General features: G+C 41.3%; 2 protein-coding genes across 3 annotated transcripts; one reads left to right on the top strand and one right to left on the bottom strand.

The window, feature by feature from the left end:
• Positions 1 to 1,952: 1,952 nt before the first annotated feature.
• nubp2.L (nucleotide binding protein 2 L homeolog) lies at positions 1,953 to 10,423 on the bottom strand. The gene is given in 7 exon segments (NM_001093143.1): positions 1,953 to 2,457; positions 4,060 to 4,129; positions 5,909 to 6,019; positions 7,664 to 7,818; positions 8,658 to 8,856; positions 9,038 to 9,156; positions 10,306 to 10,423. Coding segments are annotated over 7 exon segments (813 nt in total). The 5' UTR covers positions 10,322 to 10,423; the 3' UTR covers positions 1,953 to 2,314.
• A 303-nt stretch (positions 10,424 to 10,726) lies between these two features.
• Positions 10,727 to 20,690, top strand: spsb3.L (splA/ryanodine receptor domain and SOCS box containing 3 L homeolog). Of its 2 annotated transcripts, none has more exon segments than NM_001095367.1 (7): positions 10,727 to 10,739; positions 13,914 to 14,058; positions 15,308 to 15,482; positions 15,565 to 15,752; positions 16,848 to 16,950; positions 17,741 to 17,866; positions 19,583 to 20,690. In NM_001095367.1, coding segments are annotated over 6 exon segments (1,083 nt in total). In that variant the 5' UTR covers positions 10,727 to 10,739; positions 13,914 to 13,929; the 3' UTR covers positions 19,945 to 20,690.
• The last annotated feature ends 3,739 nt before the right edge of the window (positions 20,691 to 24,429 follow it).

The raw sequence follows: 24,429 nt of genomic DNA, 5'->3' as shown, positions 1-24,429 counted from the left end.
TGCATACGGCACAAACATAAGTTTCAATGGACAAATATGTTGCTTCAAATACATTACACTACACAAGCCCAGGGAACCTTAATAAAAGGAAATAGAGTTGTTATATTGCCCTACACATGTGCCCAGAGCATATTTTAAGTGCCATATGTTACGAAATGTAGGAGGGAAGCAGAGTACCCTAAAAATTTCGCCTATTTGCAGCCTATCACCCTCGAAAATGGAAAAGTCGCCAGCGTTTTTTGGGACTTGGGAAAAATTTCAACTTTATTTTTTGAGGAAGTCTACTCAATTGCACTTTGCCTGGTCTGAGGTGGCGAAGGCAATCTGGCGCACGCAAGAGGTAACGTTCAGGAAAATCTGCATCTTAGTGAATTAGAGTAGTTAGGTCCATTCACCAGTGCGAAAATTTGCCTGGCGTTAGAGTGCGAAGTTGCGATAGAGTCTATCTCCTTCGCTAGCGTAATTACACCAGCACCCGTTAGTAAAACGGCGAAGTGGCAAAATGAAGTAACGCTAGCGAATTTTCGCCAGCTTTAGCCACTTCACCCTTTAGTAAATTTCCCCCATGGTTTGTTACATCTGTGATGTTTTAGAATTACCAAAAGAATATTGTCACCTCTGATTTAGCTGCTTGGAGTAGAGGAAGATATGGACAACAATAACCACACCTGACTGTGCTACCTTCAACTTCTTTATTATGCAAAAAAAGCAATTCTTTTAAATTGGAAAGCAACAGTCCCCCCAATGATACCAACCTGATTAACAACTCTCTGCCCAACCAGAAACGGATATACTTTTCCAGGAATTGCACGCAGAAATTTGAGGTACTTGGGTGTCATGACTAAAAAAAACAAACACACGGAATGTGTGCAAGGATAAGTTGATATATTTACTGTTGATTCACCTCTTCTCTCCGCTCCAAACCTTCCCTTTCTCGCTTTTCTTCTTTACTTACAGCAACTGTTGTTTAAAATTTAAAATGCAAAAATAAAAACTTATTAAAAAAAAAAAAAAAAAAAAACCCTAACAACTAGATTGCCAAAATTGCAAACTGGAGAGCTGTTGAATAAAAAGCTAAATAACTCAAAAAATACAAATAATAAAAAATGAAAACCAATTGCATATTGTCTCGAAATATCACATTTTGCATCATATTAAGAGTTAAATTAAAGGTGAACAACACCTTTAAAGGGATACTGTCATTTTTTTCCAAAATTAATCAGTTAATGCTCCAGTGCTGCTCCAGTAGAATTCTGCACTGAAATCCATTTCTCAAAAGAGCAGAACAGAACAGATTTTTTTTATATTCAATTTTGAAATATGGCATGGGGCTAGACATATTGTCAATTTCCCAGCTGCCCCAAGTCATGTGACTTGTGCTCTGATAAACTTCAATCACTCTTTACTGCTGTACTGCAAGTTGGAGTGATATCACCCCTCTCCCTCCTCCCCAGCAGCCAAACAAAAGAACAATGGGAAGGTAACCAGATAACAGCTCCCTAACACAAGCCTGGTAGACAACACTCAATAGTATAAACCCATGTCCCACTGAGACACATTCAGTTACATTGAGAAGGAAAAATAGCAGCCTGCCAGAAAGCATTTCTCTCCTAAAGTGCAGGCACAAGTCACATGACCAGGGGCAGCTGGGAAATTGACAAAATGTCTAGCCCCATGTCAGTTTTCAAAATTGAATATAAAAAAAATCAGTTTGCTCTTTTGAGAAATGGATTTCAGTGCAGAATTCTGCTGGAGTAGCACTATTAACTGATTCATTTTGAAAAAAAAAACTTTTTTCCCATGACAGTATCCCTTTAAAGAAGAATTTCACCTTTCAACAAACTGAAACACACAGACAGCCCAACCAAAGACTGGCTTATAAAGAGGCCAGGAATAAGTCAGAGCCCCGACCTCAATACTAGAGAGAATATGTGAATTATTTCACCAAAAACTTGACCCGTTTAGTTTTTATTCAAATATTGTTACAAGATATTATTAAAGGTGACAAATCTGACATAGTTTGTTTTGATCTCAGTCTATAAATTTATGCATCAATAAATGCGGAATGAACAATCAGGGCACACACAAATAAACGGATGGATGTGTGAATTGGGGGACATGCCAGTAAACCAGGATAATTATAATGCCACTGAGAGTACAGGCCACAATGGTTTCTATTGCATTTATGTTTGAATATCAGCCAAAAACAGATCTCTTTACTCTGCACATGTTTATTAGCCAAACAACAATAATAATGTCTGTCTTTCTGAACAGAAAGAAAGGATTGGTGAGAATTTTCCAGCTGTGCAGGGGGTCAGGATTGTGGAGAGGCCATGTCAAGGATCTGGCGGGTGATGCTGGAAATAGCTGGATATGCTGCGCTGTTGGGAAATTCCTGCATAAAGTCCTTGCCCTGCTCCAAACTCTGGCTCAGAAGGGGATCCAGCGGGACACATCCTGTTGGGATAAAGTAGAAGAAATAAAAAATGTACTGCACATGTGGCTAGAGGTCCATTCCTATTGGCTGCTGATTACTGGCAAAATGACAAAACAGCCGTTAATATGTACAGGGCTCCCTATTCTATTTGTACTTCCCCTTTATAGCGTCACATTCATTTGCAGCCAGGTACAATTCTCTTACAGGTACACATTAAATTATATCAGGTACAGTATGCTAAATGCAGAACTTTCAGTGTATGCCCACCTTCTAAAAAAAACAAACAAAAAATACAATTCCAAAAACATTATGCCACCAATGATGAGGTTAGTTTTCCTGGGTCCAGCCATAATGCACAAATCAAATCTATCTGATCTGTGGGTAAAGCTCCCCATAGACCGATTTTAGGAAAGTCTGACCAATCCTTCGAAATGATCGTACTGTTAGTGGGATTCGAACGATCGTACATCTTACGATTTTTCGGCCGACATCTGTCAGGAAATTGATCGGCCAGGTCAAAAAATCTTTGTCGATCCCAGTGCAATCTATCTATGTTTGCAGGGCCAAGCAGGCAGCTCCCCTTTGTTTTCCTGGTAAATTGGTCTTTTTAGTTGATGGTCAATTCGTACGATCGTTCCGAGAAAATCATGGTCTCACGCTGAGGATCGGATCTTTTAAAAATCTCAACATCTATGGCCAGCTTTAGTCCATTGATTTAACCAGTTTTCGGTCAGCTGGCACATCACTACAGCACATGTAGGTATCTGCTTTCTCATTGGTAGGCACATGATGCAATTCCACTAATCAGGCAATATGCCTGAGAGATATTAAAGGGATCCTGTCATCGGAAAACATGTTTTTTTCAAAACGCATCAGTTAATAGTGCTACTCCAGCAGAATTCTGCACTGAAATCCATTTCTCAAAAGAGCAAACAGATTTTTTTATATTCAATTTTGAAATCTGACATGGGATTAGACATATTGTCAATTTCCCAGCTGCCCCTGCTCATGTGACTTGTGCCTACACTTTAGGAGAGAAATGCTTTCTGGCAGGCTGCTGTTTTTCCTTCTCAATTTAACTGAATGTGTCTCAGTGGGACATGGGTTTTTACTATTGAGTGTTGTTCTTAGATCTACCAGGCAGCTGTTATCTTGTGTTAGGGAGCTGCTGTCTGGTTACTTTGCCATTGTTCTTTTGTTTAGCTGCTGGGGAGGGAAAGGGAGGGGGTGATATCACTCCAACTTGCAGTACAGCAGTAAAGAGTAATTGAAGTTAATCAGAGCACAAGTCACATGACCAGGGGCAGCTGGGAAACTGACAATATGTCTAGCCCCATTTCAGATTTCAAAATTGAATATAAAAAAATCTGTTTGCTCTTTTGAGAAATGGATTTCAGTGCAGAATTCTGCTGGAGCAGCACTATTAACTGATTCATTTTGAAAAAATTTTTTTTCCCATAACAGTATCCCTTTAAGATAACAGGGCATAACGATTACTCAGTTCTGCACTTGAATGCATGAGATCCAGTGATTGCCAGTGGCAGGAGAAAGAAGACGGGGATCGAAGTATATAAAATAAAATGTATTTAAAAAAACCATACAGACTACAAATTGTCTCTCACCTAGAAATGGGACTCCAGACAGACGAGCCAGCTCCTCCCCTCCTCCTTTGGAAAAGATATTGGTGCATTCCTAGGGGGATTAAGGAACAGGTCAGGGGACCATACCAAGACAAAGCACAGTCTATTTGATTTCAGTTTTTTTTGGGGGGGGGGCCAAGGAAATAAGGGTAGGGACACACTGGGCGATTTGGGGAGATTTAGTCGCCTGGCGACTAATCGCCGCGACTTTCCACGACCAATCTTCCCCGAATGCCTCCCCTCACTCTGCGCCTGGATAAAATGAAAAATCGCCTGCGCTAATCACACGCGGCGATTTGTTTTCCGAAGTCGCCAGAAGTTTCCTCATGAGGCAACTTCGGGCGATTTCGGAAAACGAATCGCCGTGTGTGATTAGCGCCGGCGACTTTCCATTTTATCCAGGCGCAGAGTGAGGGGAGGCATTCGGGGAGAAAAGTCGCTGCGATTAGTCGCCAGGCGACTAAATCTCCCCAAATCACCCAGTGTGTCCCTACCCTAACAGGTTTAAAGTTTGCTTCGGTTCCAGTAAGCCATAGTAACCAATCAACATGCAACATTTACCAATCTGCTGTCTAAAAGTCTGCATTGGTAGTCAGGGGTTAACATACCTGGAGCAAACCTCCTGCTACTTACAATATTGCCCTCTTATGTATATTTATTACTTTTTTGGAAGAAAAATGCAAATATTACTGAATTTGTTCGGGCGATTAGTAGCTCCAAGGGAAGATAACAAAATGCAGTAGTATACGCACACAACTGAGTGTGGTGCCTCTGTATGTGCCGGATTCATCGCATATAGAGTCACATTAGGCAAATCAGATAGACATGAACTGATTGAATCTCTCCGAATTAAATGGTACCAAATTCTTTAAAAGGGGTTGATCACCTTGGAGGTAATTTTTGATATGATGTAGACAGTGGCGAAACTAGATATTACTGGGCCCCACAGCAAATTATTTTTCAGGCCCCCAAAATTTTTTGCAGTTGACTTGTTTTACCAATATTTATTGAAACTGTATATGAATTAGGGCCTCGTGGGGCCCCTATACCTCCTGGGCCCCCCTGCAGGCGCAGGGTCTGCTTCCTCTATAGTTACGCCCCTGGATGTAGAGATTGATATTCTGAGGCAATCTGCATTTGGATTTATTTTTATTTTTTTTATTATTTGTAATTTTTGAGTTATTTTGATTTTTATTCAGCAGCTCTCCAGTATGCAATTCAGCAATTTGATTGCTAGGGTCCAAATTACCCAAGCAACCATGCACTGATTTCAATAAGACACTGGACTATGAATAGTAGAGGCCTGAATAGAAAGACGAGTAATAAAATGTAACAATAACAATACATTTGTAGCCTTACATTTGTTTTTTAGATGGGGTCAGTGACCCCGTTTGAAAGTTGGAAAGAGTCAGAAGAAGAAGGCAAATAATTAAAAAAAAACTATAAAAAAAAATAATTAATGAAGCCATAATAATAATTAGCCATTCTATAACATACTAAAAGTTAACTTAAAGGTGAACCCCCCTGCATGCTACCAGAACAACCTCAGTACATTGTCCCACAGTGCTGTGCACATAACAGAGGAAACACTAATGAGAGATAATTAAAGTCATGGAGGTCATGTTTATCAGATTAACATAATGTTCTGTGATCTGGCCCTTTCTCAGGTTGTAAGAGTCGATACTACAAGTGACAAAGGTTTTATATAATTTCCCCTTGACTCTAATGACAATGATCATTCAAAAATGGCCCTCCACATCTATCAATATATCTATTACTGTGGAAAGCATTTCCATAAGCAGTGTGTAAATGGGAAAACAAGGCATCGTACCGTGCAGTGAGGGCAGACGTATCCGCTCATATTCTCCACTATCCCAATAACTCGGAGTCCTGTCTTCTTACAGAACGTCAGTTCTCTTCTTACATCTCCGACTGACACTGCCTGCACAGAAATCAAATCATCTTTTAAGCAGAGGATTGTTCAAACATAAATGAACCCTGAACAAAACAGAAATGGAGCCAGGCCTTCTCAGCGGAGCAGTTAGCTTTAGGGCTAGGCCACACGGGAAAATTTCAGGGAGATTAGTCACCTGGCGACTAATCAGCGCGTCTAATCTCCCTAAATGGCTTGCTGTTATCTTGCACCCGCTAGCGCTAAAGTCGCCTGCGCCTATTCACGCGCGGCGATACGTTTTTCAAAGTCGCTTGAAATTGCCTCACGCCGCATGTGAATAGGCGCAGGCAACTTTAGCGCTAGCGGGTGCAAGATAACAGCAAGCCATTCAGCGAGATTGGTCGCCTCAAAGAAGCGGCGATTAGTCGCCAGGCGACCAATCTCCCTGAATCTTCCCATGTGGCCCTAGCATTAAGAGATAGGTATAGACTGCTGTAGCCTTTATCGGACAATTAAAGGAAGAGAAACATCAAAAAATTAAAGTGTTATAAAGTAATTAAAATATAATGTAGTGTTGCCCTGCACAAGGGCAGTGGCACACAAGGCTACTGGGGAGATTAGTCACCCAGCAACAAATCGCCTCTTCTTCGGGGCGATTAATCTCCCCTAAATGCCTTGCTGCTAGCTAGAATGTAAATCATTGGCGCAATGGCACTCAAATCAATTCGGCTTTCCAAAGTCACATGAGGTTTCCTCATGCTATGAACTTTTTCTTTTTCATCTAGACAGGAAAATCATTGTCTACTATGACAGAAGTGTTTTAATTGTAGGTGGGGTTTAATTGTGAACACCGTTCCCCAGTTATTGGCAGAAGCATTTCCCACAGACAGCACAACTGTCCTTGAGATGAGTGAGAAATAGTTGCATTTTGGCACCAGAGTTTTGTGTACCATTAATCTTTGTACCCTAAATTTCCAGCAGGAGGTGCTATGCCTCACAGGTGCATGTTTCAATTTATTGCCTTGGGAAATGATTTCTTTGTGGCAACAGGGATTTATACACATCAGAACAACAACACTTTCACCCAGCCTGAATGGAAACAAGAAATTTGTTTTGCAAAGTAGCCAAGAATTTCCTCTCACGGCAACTTCAGAAACAGGAAACAACATATTTGTCTTCACACCGACAATTACATTACTGCCAGTGGGATGTCTAGTTGGCCACGGTAGCACAGATTTATTTTGTTGGCAAGCTGTCCTGTGTGCCATTGCCCTTAAAGGAACAGTAAAACCAAAAATGAAAGTGTTTTAAAATAATGAAAATATCATGTAGTGTTGCCCTGCACTGGTAAAATGAATGCGTTTGCTTCAGAAACACTACTATAGTTCATATAAACAAGCTGCTGTGTAGTAAAGGCGGTAATTGAAAAAAGTCTATATGGCACAGGTTAAATAGTGGATAACAGATAACACCATTATGTTCTACAGAGCTTATCTGATGTGTAACCTGAGCCCTTTCTCCTTTGAATGGCTGCCCTCATTGCTACACAGCAGCTTATTTATCTAAACAATAGTAGTGTTTCTGAAGCAAACACACCAGTTTTACCACTGCAGGGCAACACTGCATTATATTTTTACTACTTTAAAACACTTATTTTTTGATGTTACTGTTCCTTTAAGAGCAGTGTGTTACCTGAGGTGTGGTGACCAGCAATGCACCCATGGGGTTAAAAGGCCGCAAGGCATCCACGGTGGAGATATGCTCATCTGATGTCCCAGGGGGTGTGTCAATAATGAGGAAATCCAAGTCCCCCCATGCCACATCGCTTACAAATTGCTTGATGAGAGCTGGGAAAGAAACAAATAAAAGATTATACAGAGAAAAAAGCTTTCACACAGGTTTAGCTATAGAAGAGATGATTATATGGAATCACAGGCAGGACCCTCTGAGCCATTAGCCAGATGCCCATCGTGTCAATCCACAGGCACAATCATTTTCTCTTAACCCTCAATACATTAACAGTATCCTTTCAAAGTATTCCTCTCCCATTTCTATGTGTGTCTAATCAGTGCGGTGCAGTTTTGTTAAAGGGGACCTGTCACCCTAAGATATAATTCCAAATTCTTTATTATCGTGTTAGCTGAGCAAAATAAATGTTATTTACACTATATGTATTATTTAAATGTTGTTTCCTCCAGTCTTAGAATTACACTATCACAGAAAGCATGAGAGCCATTCTGTGGACACTGTTATTAAGATACATTTTTCTATCACCCCAAAATCTTGTGTATGCACCAGAATGGGGAACGTAATGCCCATGCGCAGTGCCCTTCATAATTAGAGAGCCTGAGGAGGGAAGGGGCAATGTGAGAAGTGCAGTGATATGAAGGAAGTGCTGAATTGAAAGTGAAAGTAATTGATGGCCCCACCTCCATGCCTCAGTATATAATATTTGATTGACAGGTCAAATATTTAAATACAGGTATGGATGTTTTAATGAAAAAAAGAATTTGTGTTTCATGTTTAATTTGCAAAGGACTTTCATGATGCAGCTTTTTATGTGTAGGTGACAGGTCCACTTTGAATAATTATCTAGATAAGAAAAATCATGCCCCATAGTCACACCCACAACAGTGTCCAAGATATTTCTTTGCTTATATTCCAAATGATATGCTTTGGTCCATACCATTCTTCTTGGGTCCTCTCCATACTACAGCATCATCTGGCTGCTCCAGCAAGAACCCAATAGACATGAGCGAGATGCTTTTTTCCTGATCCACGTACACTGGTACCCAGCCACTGTCACACTGGTGAACATCCTTGCTCTGAGCATTGAGCATGCGCGGAATGCTGGGACCGCACAGATCTACATCCAGTATCCCAACCTATCGATGGAGGTACAAAATGATAAACCAAACAATATTGGCAAGGTGTCCCATTTTACTTGGGGGAAGAAAACATAGTAATAAAAAAGAAGCAATTCTTTTATATAACACGAAGAGGGACATTCTGAGTCTGGGGCTGTAGGTGCGGATATCAATAGAAGCAAATACCCTCCTCACTCACCTTCTTCCCAGCATGGCGCAGGGCAAGTGCAATCTCCGTAGAGATGGTGCTCTTTCCAACTCCTCCTTTTCCTGACAACACCAGGATGATGTGGTGCACCCCGGAAAGATTTCCCCCATCTGACACCAGAGAGAAGAAAGTGCTGTTTTTATTAAAGTAATGCAAAATGTAGAGAACGGATTCATGATATACATAAGATGTTTCATTATGATGTATCACGTGTTTGTCAGACTACTGACATTAGTAGAAGAAAATATCACTGTGAAATTTGGGGGGAGGGGAGCCTGGCCACTCAGTTTGCTCATTTTTGACAGAATCAGTACCTGTTTGGTCCCTACGCGATCGCCTGATGTTTCCAATTCTGGTGCAATCATTATGGATCACTTAAAGGAGAACTAAACCCTAAAAAATGAATGTGGCTAAATATGCCATATTTTACATACTGAACTTCTTGCACCAGCCTAAAGTTTCAGCTTGTCAATAGCAGCAATGATCCAGGACTTCAAACTTGTCACAGGGGGTCACCATCTTGGAAATTGTCCTCGACACTCAGATGCTCAGTGGGCTCTGAGCAGCTGTTGAGAAGCGAAGCTTAAGGGTCGTCACAAATCAAGCAAAAAATTAGGTTGGCCTTTAACATAAGCTGATGCTACAGGGCTGATTATTAAATTCTTTGCACTGGTTTCTGTGCTGCCATGTAGTAATTATCTGTATTAATTACTAATCAGCCTTATATTGTGACATTTCTATTCTATGTGTACTGTATATTGTGAGTGGGTCCCTAAGCTCAGTAAGTGACAGCAGCACAGAGCATGTGCAGTGAATCAGCAGAAAAGAAGATGGGGAGCTACTGGGGCATCTTTGGAGACACAGATCTTTACTGCTAAAGGGCTGTGGTTGCCTTGGGCTGGTACAGAAGCACAAAACATAATGTACAACATTTCCAGCCAACTATTTTATTTATCTTCGCTACTGTGGGCAGCTATTCTTCTGCAAAATTCCTTGCAACTTTAGGCAACTCTACATACGGTGTTCCCACCCGCACTTTACTTTATTGCTGGTGGGGAAAAACGAGTTGCCTGCGGTAGTGACGACGAGTTATCATGGGTAACTATTCTCCTGCTGACACACGGAGATGTCCCCGCCCAGTCTCCCTTCCTGGACCATTACAGCTGGGTACATGTCTGTCAGATGCAGGGTGCTATTTGTTCAGTTTAGCAACGATTTGACCCCGTTAGGGGACCCTTATTCACACCACTCGCACTCACCCTGAGTCTGCTCCATGCTTCAGACCTACTTCCGCATGTAAAAAGATGGATACATCCACCCACCAATCAGCGAACAGAAAGCTACATTAGGCCCCCATTCAGGACTTCTAGGAGGCGGGACATCACGAAAAAAGACATCCAGCCAATAACATACGGCTTACGTTTGGCTACCAGTGTAAAGCACAAAATATGTGGGCGTTACCTTCAGGTGTGACAGCGGTCCACAACCAATTACACGCTGAGGATGAGTGTTTGGAAAAAAAAAACCCATGTGTTTTGACGAGCAGGGCAATCGACCACTGAACAGACGTCATTTGCAGATTGACATCGCACGACAGCCAACCGGGTCAGCGGGGCGGAACTGACTGGCGTTGGAGGGCAGAGCGGGGCTGGGTCAGGGGTTACTGTTGACGTCTGTGGCCCAGTAACTATAGGTAAGTGTTGGACGAACAGGTGGGAGGTGGGTTCAGGGGACTGAGGGCGACAGTAAATGTTAGGCCCATTGGGAGGGAAGGGCGTAATGTGGCAGCCATGAGTATGGGGCCGCGCAAGGATAATTATGCCTGTGGGGAGTGTGGCCTTTATATAAATGCACAGGAGTCGGGCTGCTTGTCACTCCTATGTGTTATTGGGGGAGTCGGGTTAATAAGACCCCGTGGCACAGGGGGTCCATCTGATTGGTTACATCGCTGCTGAACTGAGGAGACAGACAGGGCCGTGTATCTGACAGGCGAGGGCCTCGCAACCAGTGACTGACTTGTGGGGGTCGGGAAAGAACTATAAACAGAGCACAGGGTCAGGGTGTCAGGGAAGAGTCGCACGGACTGCTGGGAGAGAAATAGTCTATCACTTCTGCATGTCTGTGTTTTCTACCTGAGTGACAGGAGCTCTCTGTGTTTTCTACCTGAGTGACAGGAGTTCTCTGTGTTTTCTACCTGAGTGACAGGAGCTCTCTGTGTTTTCTACCTGAGTGACAGGAGTTCTCTGTGTTTTCTACCTGAGTGACAGGAGCTCTCTGTGTTTTCTACCTGAGTGACAGGAGCTCTCTGTGTTTTCTACCTGAGTGACAGGAGCTCTCTGTGTTTTCTACCTGAGTGACAGGAGCTCTCTGTGTTTTCTACCTGAGTGACAGGAGCTCTCTGTGTTTTCTACCTGAGTGACTGAGTCAGGAGCTCTCTGTGTTTTCTACCTGAGTGACTGTGACAGGAGCTCTCTGTGTTTTCTACCTGAGTGACTGTGTCAGGAGCTCTCTGTGTTTTCTACCTGAGTGACTGTGACAGGAGCTCTCTGTGTTTTCTACCTGAGTGACTGTGACAGGAGCTCTCTGTGTTTTCTACCTGAGTGACTGTGTCAGGAGCTCTCTGTGTTTTCTACCTGAGTGACTGTGACAGGAGCTCTCTGTGTTTTCTACCTGAGTGACTGTGACAGGAGCTCTCTGTGTTTTCTACCTGAGTGACTGAGTCAGGAGCTCTCTGTGTTTTCTACCTAAGCTCTCTGGCCTTTTATACACTCCACTGGCACTGTATGTCTCATGGTGTGCCCTATGCATAATAATAATAATACTGGGACTGCTATTGCATTTCATCCAACATAATCCTGAGCTATAACTGCATTGTATTTATTCTGTATGTATCTCCCCATCCCCCACTCCAAATACACATAGGGACCCGCAGTTCCTCTATAGTGGGGCCTTAAAGCTCTACAGGTGAGTCCCTATAAAAGTACTGCTGTAGGCAATGCCTATAGGAAGTATGAGCCATGAGTTGTATTCTGCGTCCCTGTATTGGGTGCCATGATAGCATACTTATATAGGGAAGGACTTGCCATTGAGCAGGACTGGATTTAAAGGGTTGTTCACCTTCTAACAACCAATTGTTTTCAGCTATATCACCAGAAATAACCACTTTTTCCAATTACTTTCCATGTGTCACCGGTTGTCTAATATTTACAACATGTTTATTGTTTTTTCATAAACAAGTCAGCAATGGAACAGTACATAGACAAAATTACAAAATGTAGAATTTTCCAATATTTAAATGTAATTTTCAGCTTCTAAAGCAGCTCTAGGAAGGGGGGGGTCGCCGACCCTGTAAACTGTTCTAAATGGATACATTTAGTTGATACATTTCTTATCTTTGTCCCTGCTGAGCAGAATCTCTGGGTTTCATTACAGGCAGCTGTTAGAATTGATACAATAGTTACTAATACGCCAGAGATGCTGCTGAGAAATGGATCAACTAAATGTTGCAAAATTATAACAGTTTAGAGTCTGCACCTGAATTACTGAAATACCAGACCGAAAAAAAAGAGACAATATTAATCTTTAAAGGGGTGGTTCACCTTTAAAGTAACTTTTATTATGTTAGAGAACGACCAATTCTAAGCAACTTTTCAATTGGTTTTCATTATTTTTTTTTTTTATTGTTTACTTCTGATTCTTTGCATCTTTTAAAAACAAATGCTCTGTAAGGTTACAAATGTATTGTTATTGTTACTTCTTATTACTGATCTTTCTATTCAGGCCGCTACTAATCATATTCCAGTCTCTTATTCAAATCAATGCATGGTTGCTAAGGTCATTTGGACCCTAGTTACCAGAATGCATACAGTGCAAATTGAAGAGCTGCTGAATAAAAAGCTAAATAACTTAAAAACTTTCAAAAATAAAAAATTAAAACAAATGGCGAATTGTCTCAGAATATCACTCACTACATTATATTACAAGTTATTCCAAAGGTAGACAACCCCTTTAAACTTTAATTTTGGAAAACAGTAAAAAAAATAAATAATGGAAAGTAATTGAAAAAAGTCTTTATTTCTGGGGAATAATCTGAAAACAACTGAACTGAAAAAAGTGTTTGGAAGGTGAACAATCCCTTTAAGGGATGGCAGAAAGGGAATTTGGCCTGAGCTTCTGCCATCAGAGTTGCCCTTTGTGGGATAATATAGATACAAAGAAAATATTGTGCTATTTACTACATACACATACATCATGGATGTCTAACCTGCAAACCTCCAGCTGTGGTTGAACCACAACTCTCAGTTAGCTGTCAGGGGAATTCTGGAAGTTGTATTCCAAAACAACAGCTGCAAGCTGGATATCCATAACTTATGCAGTGCCGCCCCCCTCCCTCAAATGGAGCCTGCCAAAAATACAGACAGTGGAGCCTATATACAGAGATAATGCTCTGTATATAAAGGTTGTGCTGTGTGTTGCTGTAAGATGCTAGAAACAACAGATAGAGAAGCTTTCAGGTAAAGGTAATGGTTTATGAGCTGGGCACATAATAGGTAGTCTGGGCAAGTACACACAGGCAGTACATATATCTGGCTGTTGGTATCCATACATTATGAAAAGGAAAATACTGGTATGTGACCAGTGGTCGAGTGAAATATATAATACCCTCTTTTACCTAAATAGGAGCACTCACAGGTAAGGCCATTGATGTGGGTTGGGTCAATTTCCATTGAAATGGGGTGATTCTGAGTGTCACCCACCTGCCAAGCAGTTACTCAGATGACAAAATCTCTTTCATTGCCCCATGTGCGTATCCCTTACTAAACTACATTGCTTTTATCTGATCCCAAATCCTTGTGCTTCCCTACAGTTGCTCCTCACGCAGCATGGCGCGCCGTCCACGTAACAGCAGAGCCTGGCGTTTTGTTCTTAGTGGTGTGCGAAGGGATCAGGATGGCCGCTCTCCAGCCTTACATGCAGAGGAAGAAGCATGGGGGTATGACTCTGATGGGCAGGTAAGTAACATAGTAAGTTAGGTTGAAAAAAGACATGTCCATCAAGTTCAACCTTTTAAGTCTATATATATATATATATATATATATATATATATACATATATATATATACATACATACATACATACATACATACATACATACATACATACATATATATATATATATATATATATATATATATATATATATAACCTGCCTAACCGCTAGTTGATCCAGAGGAAGGCAAAAACCCCATTTGAAGCCTCTCCAATTTGCCTCAGAGGGAGAAAAATTCCTTCCTGACTCCAAAATGGCAATCGGACCAATCCCTGGATCAACTTGTACTATGAGCTATTTCCCATAACCCTGTATTCACTCACTTGCTAAACACCATCCAACCCCTTCTTAAAGCTATCTAATGTATCAGCCTGTACCACTGATTCAGGGAGAGAATTCCACAAGTGTGTGCCTAGGTACAAGAAAGCTTGTAATTCAATACAGAGGGAATATTGTACTCCCGTGTTGTAAAATATAAGGATATTAGACGTCATATATGAGTTCCATAACCATATAAAGGCCCGGGTACTTTCATACAGGTCACAGAACTCTTGACTTCTAATATCCTTATATTTTTGGGGATACATTATTTTTTTTATTCTATGCAAGTTTTAGTTAGTGGCACAAATTACATCATTGAGCAATATTTTTAGAGATATAATATACGGATATATATATATATCTATATATATATATATATATATATATATATATATATATATATATATATTAGGGATGCACCGAATCCACTGTTATGGGTTTAGCGGAACCCCCGAATCCTTCGCGAAATATTTGGGCGAATACTGAATCGGAATGCTAATTTGCATATGCAAATTAGGGATAGGAAAAACTTTTTTTACTTCCTTGTTTTGTGACAAAATGTCTCATGATTTCCCTCCCCGGCCCTAATTTGCATATGCAAATTATGATTTGGTTCGGCATGGCAAATGGATTCGGCTGAATCCGAATCCTGCTGAAAAAGGTAGAATACTGGTCGAATCCCGAACCAAATCCTGGATTCGGTGCATCCCTAATATATCCGGCACTCACCAGACTTCAATCAACTTCTGGTTGCTCCTCATTAAAGATATGTTGTAGAAGATATTCAGGAGCACTCATGGATGTAACAATCTGTGAATTTTATTGAAGTTCATAAAATATATATATGTGTGTGTGTTTATAATACTGAAAGTTAAATGTTCTCTCTGCAGCACAGCAACAGTGACTCTGACACAGACCTGCTGACCTTGCCACCCTCCATCCCCAGTGCTGTACCTGTGACGGGAGAGTCGTACTGTGATTGTGACAGTCAGAATGATCCCTATTGCTCCAGCCTGCACCCCTTCCGTCAGATCAAGAGCTGCCAGTGCGGAGAGGAAGACAACTGTAAGAACAAAAGCACATTTTCATCTAAACCTCTCCTTTGTACATTCTATATACAATATCTCATTGCTTATTTGTTTTATAGACTTTGACTGGGTGTGGGATGATTGCAGTAAATCCACAGCTACCGTGCTGAGTTGTGACGATCGTAAGGTCAGTTTCCACATGGAATACAGCTGCGGGACGGCGGCTATACGAGGCAACAAAATGCTCACTGAGGGACAGCACTTCTGGGAGATCAAGATGACATCCCCAGTCTATGGCACAGATATGGTACGTATGGAATGGAATTTCTTATGCACTAAGGCAGACTGTTCCAAAAAAAAAAACCTCATATTCGAAGAGTAAAACCAATACAGATCTCTCCTTTCATAGTCCTCCATTTACAGCATATAATAATATGCAACCCTAAAAGTTGCATGTTTTCATGTTGTTTTAACAAGGCTCTCTCCTGTGTCTGAAAAATCCCTCTTTTTTTTTTTTTTTTTTAAAAAGTTTTCACTTGGTGGAGGCAAGTAAATCTTCCACTTGCATTTTTATACAGTGAAACCTCAATTTTACATCCCCTGATTCAGTTTTCCCTCATTTTACATTGTTGTTTTCTGGTCCCACCTATAAATTATGCATAATACATTTTCCTGGATTTTGCACCATTTTTTTTTTTTTTGGTCCCCTGAAAAACGTAAAATGGGGGTTCTACTGTACATCTAATACTAATTACAGATTCTGTATGTACATACACAATATGGCCAAAAATATCCAGACACAACCCTGTCCAATATTTCATTTCCAAAACAAGGGGATTCATATGAAGTTGGCCGTCCCATTGCTTCTATAACAGCTTCTGCTCTTCTGGGAAGATTTTCCACTAGATGTTGGAACATTGTTGGTGGGATCTGTTTCCATTCAGTCACAAGAGTGTTAGTGAGGTTGGGCATTGATATTGGGGATCAGGTCTGGATCACAGTTGAGATTTCAGTTCATCCCACAGGTGTTCAGTTGGGTTGAGGTCAGAGCTATGTGCAGGCCAGTCAAGTTCTTCCTCTCCCATCTCAGCAAACCAACTCTCTATGGACCTGGATTTGTGCATGGGGTCATTATTGGGCCGGAACAGGAAAGAGCTTTTCTCCAAACTCACATGAACTCTAAATTCGACCTTTGATAAATCTTCCCCTAAAAGCACATGTCATTTTAAATGAAATACTTTGGCTCTTTGATGTAGATAATGCATCCTGTGCTCAGTAACTTCTTTCCACATTTAATGCCAATATCATGAAAATTAACTCTTTTAATCTGTTTATGCTGGATGCAGTGGTTTGAATTCCTGGGGCTACTGAGCTCAAAAGCTGTTTTGCTTTTTCCTTTTAGATGGTCGGCATTGGGACTTCAGATGTAAACCTAGATAAATATCGTCACACATTTTGCAGTCTTTTGGGCAAAGATGCAGAGAGCTGGGGACTCTCTTACACAGGTAAATTGTTGCATTAAAAGGTACAATTTATAAAATTACAGATGTACCTTTGTAGCAGGCCTCATTCAACAGGTTAATGGTGGAAATTGAAAAAAGGCTATATGGCACAGGTTAAATAAGTTTTATCTTTAACGTTGCTATGAAAAATTTGAATGGCTGCCCCCATTGCTACACAGCAGTTTATTTATATAAACAATAGTAGTGTTTCTGAAGCAAACACACCAGTTTTACCAGTGCAGGGCAACACTGCATTATATTTTTACTTTAAAACAAGTTGTTTTTTTTTTGATGTTACTGTTCCTTTAAAGGGGTGGCTCACCAAATTTTAGTATGTTATAGAATTGCTAATTTTAAGCAAATTTTCGATTAGCCTTTATTATTTATTTTTTATAGTTTTTCAATTGTTTGTCTTCTTCTTCAAAAGTGGGTCACTGATCCCATCTAAAAAAACAAATTCTCTGTAAGGCTACACATTTATTATTATTTCTTTCTATTAAAGCCCACTCCAATTCATATTCCAGTCTCTTATTCAAATCATTGCATGGTTGCTAGGGTAATTTGGACCCTAGCAATCAGATTTCTGAAATTGCAAACTGGAGAGCTGCTGAATTAAAAGCTAAATAACTAAAAACAAACACAAATAATAAAAAATGAAAACCAATTGCAAACTGTCTCAGAATATTACTCTCTACATCATATTAAAAGTTAACTTAAAGGTGAACAACACCTTCAATGAATATCCTGTTATATGTGACTGTAATGAAAAGCTATTTATTTTGCTTTCTATTAGGACTTCTCCAGCACAAAGGTGACAAAAGCAACTTCTCCTCACGCTTTGGCCAAGGCTCCATCATTGGAGTACACCTGGACACGTGGCACGGAGTGTTAACATTCTATAAAAACAGGAAGCGCATTGGTGAGATTCATCTGCTTTTTTTCAATGTGTTTGTGCCAGACTATCTACTGCCAATAGCCATGCATGGTATGATCCGGTTAATTAATTTCCCATTCAGAAACTGATTGGAGGCAAAAGGATATCAATCTGTCAGGATGGAGATTTCTGGTTGGCTATTGAGCACCCTGGCCTGTGTATGCAGTAAGTCACATGATCAAATCTCTGTTGCTGACCACACTGGTTGTTTATGCAATAATCGTGTGATCACTTTACTGCTGACCACCACGTTGGCTTGTGTATTCACTGAGCCATTTAATCATGATGGCACACAGGGTGCTTTCCGCCACCTCCTATTGTCTGAAATAGCATATGCCTAAAAATATACCTCATATACTAGAGAATATTTTGAGTTTGAAACTTTACTTTATAACCATACGTTGATCATATTTAATGCACAATCATCCTTACAGCAGTCTTCATTCTAATGAAAGGCGCATTTACTCTTCAAATCAAAATATCGTCTCTTTCTCTCTCTCATTCCATGAACAAACAACTGCAATTCATACAATAGGTTGCTCTACATTAAAGGAATTGTTCAGTATAAAAATAGAAACTGGGTAAATAAATAGGCTGTGCAAAATAAAAAAAATGTTTTTAATATTGTTAGTTAGCCAAAAATGTAATCTTGAAAGGCTGGAGTGACTAGATGTCTAATATAACAGAAGAGAACATAACTTCCTGCTTTTCAGCTCTCTAACTCTGAGCTAGTCACTGATTGGTTACTCCCTGGTAACCAATCAGTGGAAACCAAATGAGCTGCAAAGCAGGAAGTAGTATTCTGGCTATTATGTTACACAGTCACTCCAGCCTTTATACATTACATTTTTGGCTAACTAACTATATTAGAAACATTTTTTATTTTGCACAGCCTATCTATTTACCCAGTTTTTATTTTTACACTGTTTCTTTAACCAAGGCATTAAAGAGGTTATTCATTTTTAACTTGTAGTATGATGTAGAGAGTGATATTCTGAGACAATTTGAAATTGATTTTCAATCTAGCTGCCCGGGTCCAAATTACCCTAGCAACCATTGAGAATGAAATATGAATAGGAGAGGCCCGAATAATAAGATGAGTAATAAAAAGTAGCAATAACTAAATCTGTACTGTAGCCTTACAGAGAATTTTTTTTTTTTTTTACATGGGGCTAGTGACCCCCATCTAAAAGCTAGAAAGAGTCAGAAGAAGAAGGTATATAATTAAAAGGCCAATTGAAAAATTGCTTAGAATTAGCCCCAGATGTTGCTGGACTACAACTCCCATCATGTCTTAGCCCGAATATATGTTGACAAATACAAGAAGTTGTAGACTAGGTCAAGACTTTTTTCTTTTTAATGACCCCACTGATTGCTGAAAGGCTCCATAGATGTTATTGTAAGGCAACATAATTTCTTTTGAACACTCTACTTGGAACATGTTGGATTTATACCATAGGTATACAGTAAATCCATTCTGCCTGCCAATTGAAAAATTGCTTAGAATTAGCCAGTTAACTTAAAGGTGAACCACCTCTTTAAGGCTCTTTGAGAAGGGACTACTTTGTTAAAAGCAGAAAGTTATTCTGCTGTATGGATCTGGGTAATAGAAGCACTCACAGCACATTTCAAGACAAATGTGTGGATTTGGGAAATGAATGATATGGTTTGTTACTAATCGTAGTCTCTGTATTGTAACAGGTGTTGCTGCCACACAACTGAGGAACAAAAAGCTCTTCCCTTTGGTTTGTTCAACAGCAGCTAAGAGCAGTATGAAGGTGATTCGCTCCTGCTGCTGCAGAACCTCACTCCAGTACCTCTGCTGCGCCCGTCTGCGCCAGCTGCTTCCAGGCTCCGTGGACTCTCTGGAGGTCCTTCCCCTTCCTCCTGGTCTCAAACAAGTGCTGAGTAATAAGCTGGGATGGGTCCTGCAAATGGGTTCAAATCGATCCAGCCAACACAAAGGCGACGGCTCAGCGACCACCTCCTGTGGGAGCTACTCTGACAGCAGCTGCACCCCCGGACACGACAACTGTCAGCGCAAGCGATGTCGCAGGATTTAAGCGAGAAGCAGGGAGTACTGTCACGACGTTCTCTCCGTCTCGCCGAACATCTCACTGTGAACATTTTCATGGACAAAAGAAAGTTGAATCCTTTGTACCTCATTACCTGGGAGTCAAATCAAGACAATGGAAAAACAGTTAATGGGTTGCCATTTCACTGATTTGCTATTCTTGGAATGACTAAGATTAATGGTGCTTAAGTATTTCTGGTTACCCAAAGTATGGTCCCAGCTGACGATTTAAGAGGCGACCGTCAAGTAATAACGATTGTGATGCACAGAACTGACACTCATTCTGAACTGTAGGGCAAGCAACGGTTCCCTTTTGTGGTTTGCCTACAAACCATTAAACTGACAACTCAAAACGGGTGGAATTGTTCTTGGAGGACTGAACTAAGCAAACATACATGTGAATAATACCTGATGGAATCACTGAAACGGATTTCAAGTACCCACCACGGTTTTTATTTTGTTCAACAGTTATCCTTTGATGTGCTTCATTTGCGCCCAGCTCCATAGAGGAAACCTGCATCAAGCCTCTGTCTTGCAACAATGTAATGGAATGTATTCTTAATAGAACTGTACTATAGGGGAAACTGGCTTGGACACAGCCCATTGGTGGGGAATAACCCTCCTTTATAGCATGGTGTAGGAGCCTATGCCACTTATGCATATTTATGTACATGCATTAACCCCACAAGATACTGTGCTTATGCTCCATTCAATAAAGGATCGGTTCATTCTCTACTGATGCTCTCCTATGGAGAAGACTTGGTTTCTTGTTTATAGCACTACAACTCCCATCATCAGACATTGTTCGTGCCTTGAAGGGCTGAAAAGTTCCTGGTTGGAATAGCAATTTAGGGAGGGACTTTTTTTCGGTTCAGCTGTTTTCAGAGAGTCCACCAGAAAAACTTTTTCCAATTATGTGTGACCGTTTTTTCTAATATTGAAGTGTAAAGTGTAATTTTTCATCTTCTAAAGCAGCTCTGGATGAGGCGGGGTCGCTGACCCCCCCAAAAGTGTTCTAAATTGATACATTTAATGGATACATTTCTTATCTTTGTCCCTGCTGAGAATTCCTGGATTTCATTACAGGCAGCTGTTAGAATTGATACAATAGTTGCTAATACTCCAGAGATGCTGCTGAGAAATTTATCCACTAAATATTGCAAAATAGTAACAGTTCAGAGTCTGCACCTGAATTACTGAGCTGCCAGACTCAAACACCAGAGACACAAACATTCAACTTTACACTTAGATTTGGAAAAACAGTAACAAATAAAAAATGTAAAGTAATTGAAAAAAAAGTCTTTATTTCTGGTGAACAATCTGAAAACAACTGAACTGAAAAAGTGTTTGGAAGGTGAACACCCCCCTTGTATTGCAATACAAGTCCCATGTGGGGTGGCTGAGTGATTGGAGACCCCTTGTAAGTTACATTTTTGTGCAGTTCTTTGTCTGGTGTTAAAAAATCAAGTTAGTTATATGCTATTAATATATTATATGAGCCAATGGTTTCTAGCAATTCTCACTAAGGAATGGTGAATTACAACACCAGAGCATTTTTTTTTAGCCATTAAAAGGCATATTTTGTTATAAGCTAAAATAGAGCCATACATTGTGAGCAGATGAGACGTGTGCTTTAAATACCTCCAGACTATGCATTTTATGATGACTGGAGGCCATGACTATTATTGGTCTTCTGCCAGATCAAATTTAGCTTATTAAGGCTTTTTATTTTAAGAGAAGAAGCCTGTCCCTAAAAATATCATGGGGCTGATCCTCTGACATTCAATGCTGCTCTGTTATGTGAAATGGAAGTAAGGCGCCTATCCCTAATTTTCTTGGGGAAGGAGCTCTACCCCATCTGTGATGTCATAGGAGAGGAATGGTAGGTAATGTCACAGGCCCCACGTTATGTTTCAGACTGTCGGCACTTATAAGAGGTTGGTTAAAGTGCTAATGATTCAGAAAAGGGGCAAGATAATGTTGTAGAAGGCAGGGTCCCCTGTACCCATCATACAACCCTCATGGGGTGTACCAGGGTGCTCTCGGGGCCACCCTTATAGCCCTTATGGTGAACCATTGGTCTAGCACAAAACAGCTTAAATATGGGTTTTTCTCATTATGTTATTGATGTGCTGTAAATAACTACATGGCACTTTGATTGTATGTGGACCCTTGCAGGTTATCGCAATGCTCATGCAGCTACACAAACTGTCATGGCCTGGATTGCACGACAGTTTTCTGAAATTGCCTTTCCCTGCCGCTGTTGTACATGCACAGACACTGCAAGAGTCAGGGCAATATCAGTAAATACAGACTGGACTAAATATCAGTAAATACAGACTGGACTAAATATCAGTAAATACAGACTGGACTAAATATCAGTAAATACAGACTGGACTAAATATCAGTAAATACAGACTGGACTAAATATCAGAAAATACAGGCTGGACTAAAAAGTGTTCTGATAGTTCTGCTTCCAGGAGGGAGAGGTAGGTGCCTTTCCCCAGCAGTGTCATTAGGTTGGACTACCGTATATACTCGCGTATAAGCCGAGTTTTTCAGCACCCAAAATGTGCTGAAAAACTCAACCTCGGCTTATACGCGGGTCATACCGTAGATACGCTCCTTCCGCGGCCCCAGCAGGACTGTCTGTGACTGACTGTCACGATCGCCGCCCGGAGCAGGTCCAGGAGCTCCGGGCGGCGCGTCCTTCCCTGCCGGCGTTCGCTCCCAAAATGGCGGCGGCCATGGGCGCCGCCATTTTGGGAGCGAACGCCGGCAGGGAAGGACGCGCCGCCCGGAGCTCCTGGACCTGCTCCGGGCGGCGATCGTGACAGTCAGTCACAGACAGTCCTGCTGGGGCCGCGGAAGGAGCGTATAGCCGAGAAGGAATAAGAGGGAACATTAGGTGGGCCCCCAGGGCCTCGTCAGCCCAGATCCACTCCTGCGGCTGGCAGAGCTGCTTCTTGCCTTCACTCCTTCCTGACCTCCCCCACTCAATAGCAGCTGTAATACACATGAAGAAGGTAAGCACTGGGGAGAAGGGGGGACAGAGGGGAATTTGTGGCTGGGGGCCCCGTGCGGGTGGTGGGGAGGTAGTGTGCAGCCTCTGATTCCATAGTTTTCTGTTCCATAGTTTTTGTTACTCCTTTTTCTCAAAATTGTCTACAAACTTCTCAATATGATTTTATCTGTTAAATCATTTCTTTTAAATGTAAAAATGAGCTGACTTTTATGTCTCGATATTCACATTTTGAAATCTGACATGGGGCCCCTAGGCTTATACACGAGTCAATACATTTTTCCAGTTTTCTTAGGTAAATTAGGTACCTCGGCTTATACACGGGTCGGCTTATACACGAGTATATACGGTAGATTGTACTTTTGTACTGTAGGGAGATGTGCTTTAATAGCAAGCAAAAAGGAATCCTTGCAAGAGACACAGAATGGTTCCAGATGCTAAACATATTGATAGATCTATGTGTTTCATTCCCTTCATGCACCCCTACATGTTGGCAGTCCAGTTGCATATTACCCATTGCAGTTTTCTCCTTAGTCTGCTTGAGGGACACAGAAACAATGGGGTATATCTGGCACCACTAGGAGGCAGGACACAATAAAATACAGAGCAAAACTAGCCCCTCCTCCTCCTCCTGCTATACCCCAGCTCCCAGGCGGAGCCAGTCCAGTTTTGTTGTGTCCTCAGGAGGTTAGGACATAGAGAGTAGGAGTAGAGTAGGAGTAGTTTATTATTTATTTTTCATTTACTTTTATTTATTACTATCATTCTACTCAGCAGTGATTTTGGACTGGGCATCCACACTGAGTGTTTTTGCCTTACTGTCCTCTTCCAGTTAGGACGTCTCCGGGGTCTTTCTGTGTCTTGCACTGACCACCCAGACTGATTTATATCCCCCTCTCTGTTTCAGGGGAAGGAATTGACTTGCCGGTCGACTTCAGAGGACCTGAGAACAGATATCAGGTAAGCAGTTGATACCTGTGGCCCTTTGCCCTGCCTCTGCTGCTGCTGTTGCTGCCTGTCATCAAACCTCAGTGCCTTCACTCAGTGTTGCTACAGGACGGGCCCTTGCCAGTATTTATTGGGATCACGAAGGAAGCAGCAGCCACCTCTCCCCTCCCATCAGTAAGAGAAGGTTTGTTGGCCATAGGAGTCTCGCCTTTTCTCAAGAGGGGCTCCACATTGTGCTGCTTATTACTGAGGAGGTGCGTGCCTTAAATCTTACGCACTTTCTTACGAGCAATGTGCGGCGCCTTCCTTCTTCCGGTGCTATGTGCTAAAACCCGCAAGTGTGCACACTGGACCACGCGCGTCCCAATTAGTGGGTGGAGCACTCTCTTCGCGACATTCTCCCTGCACTCCCTTATCACCGCACGGTTTAGCCCAGGGGTGTCCAAACTTTTGGGCCACATTGGAAAAAGAAAAATTGTCTGGGGCCACACATGAAATACACAA

The sequence above is a fragment of the Xenopus laevis genome, chromosome 9_10L (genome assembly GCF_017654675.1).
Source record: "Xenopus laevis strain J_2021 chromosome 9_10L, Xenopus_laevis_v10.1, whole genome shotgun sequence".
NCBI classification, from domain to species: domain Eukaryota; kingdom Metazoa; phylum Chordata; class Amphibia; order Anura; family Pipidae; genus Xenopus; species Xenopus laevis.
The sequence above is the reverse complement of the archived record's forward strand: the minus strand, read 5'-3'. Positions and strand labels throughout refer to the sequence as shown.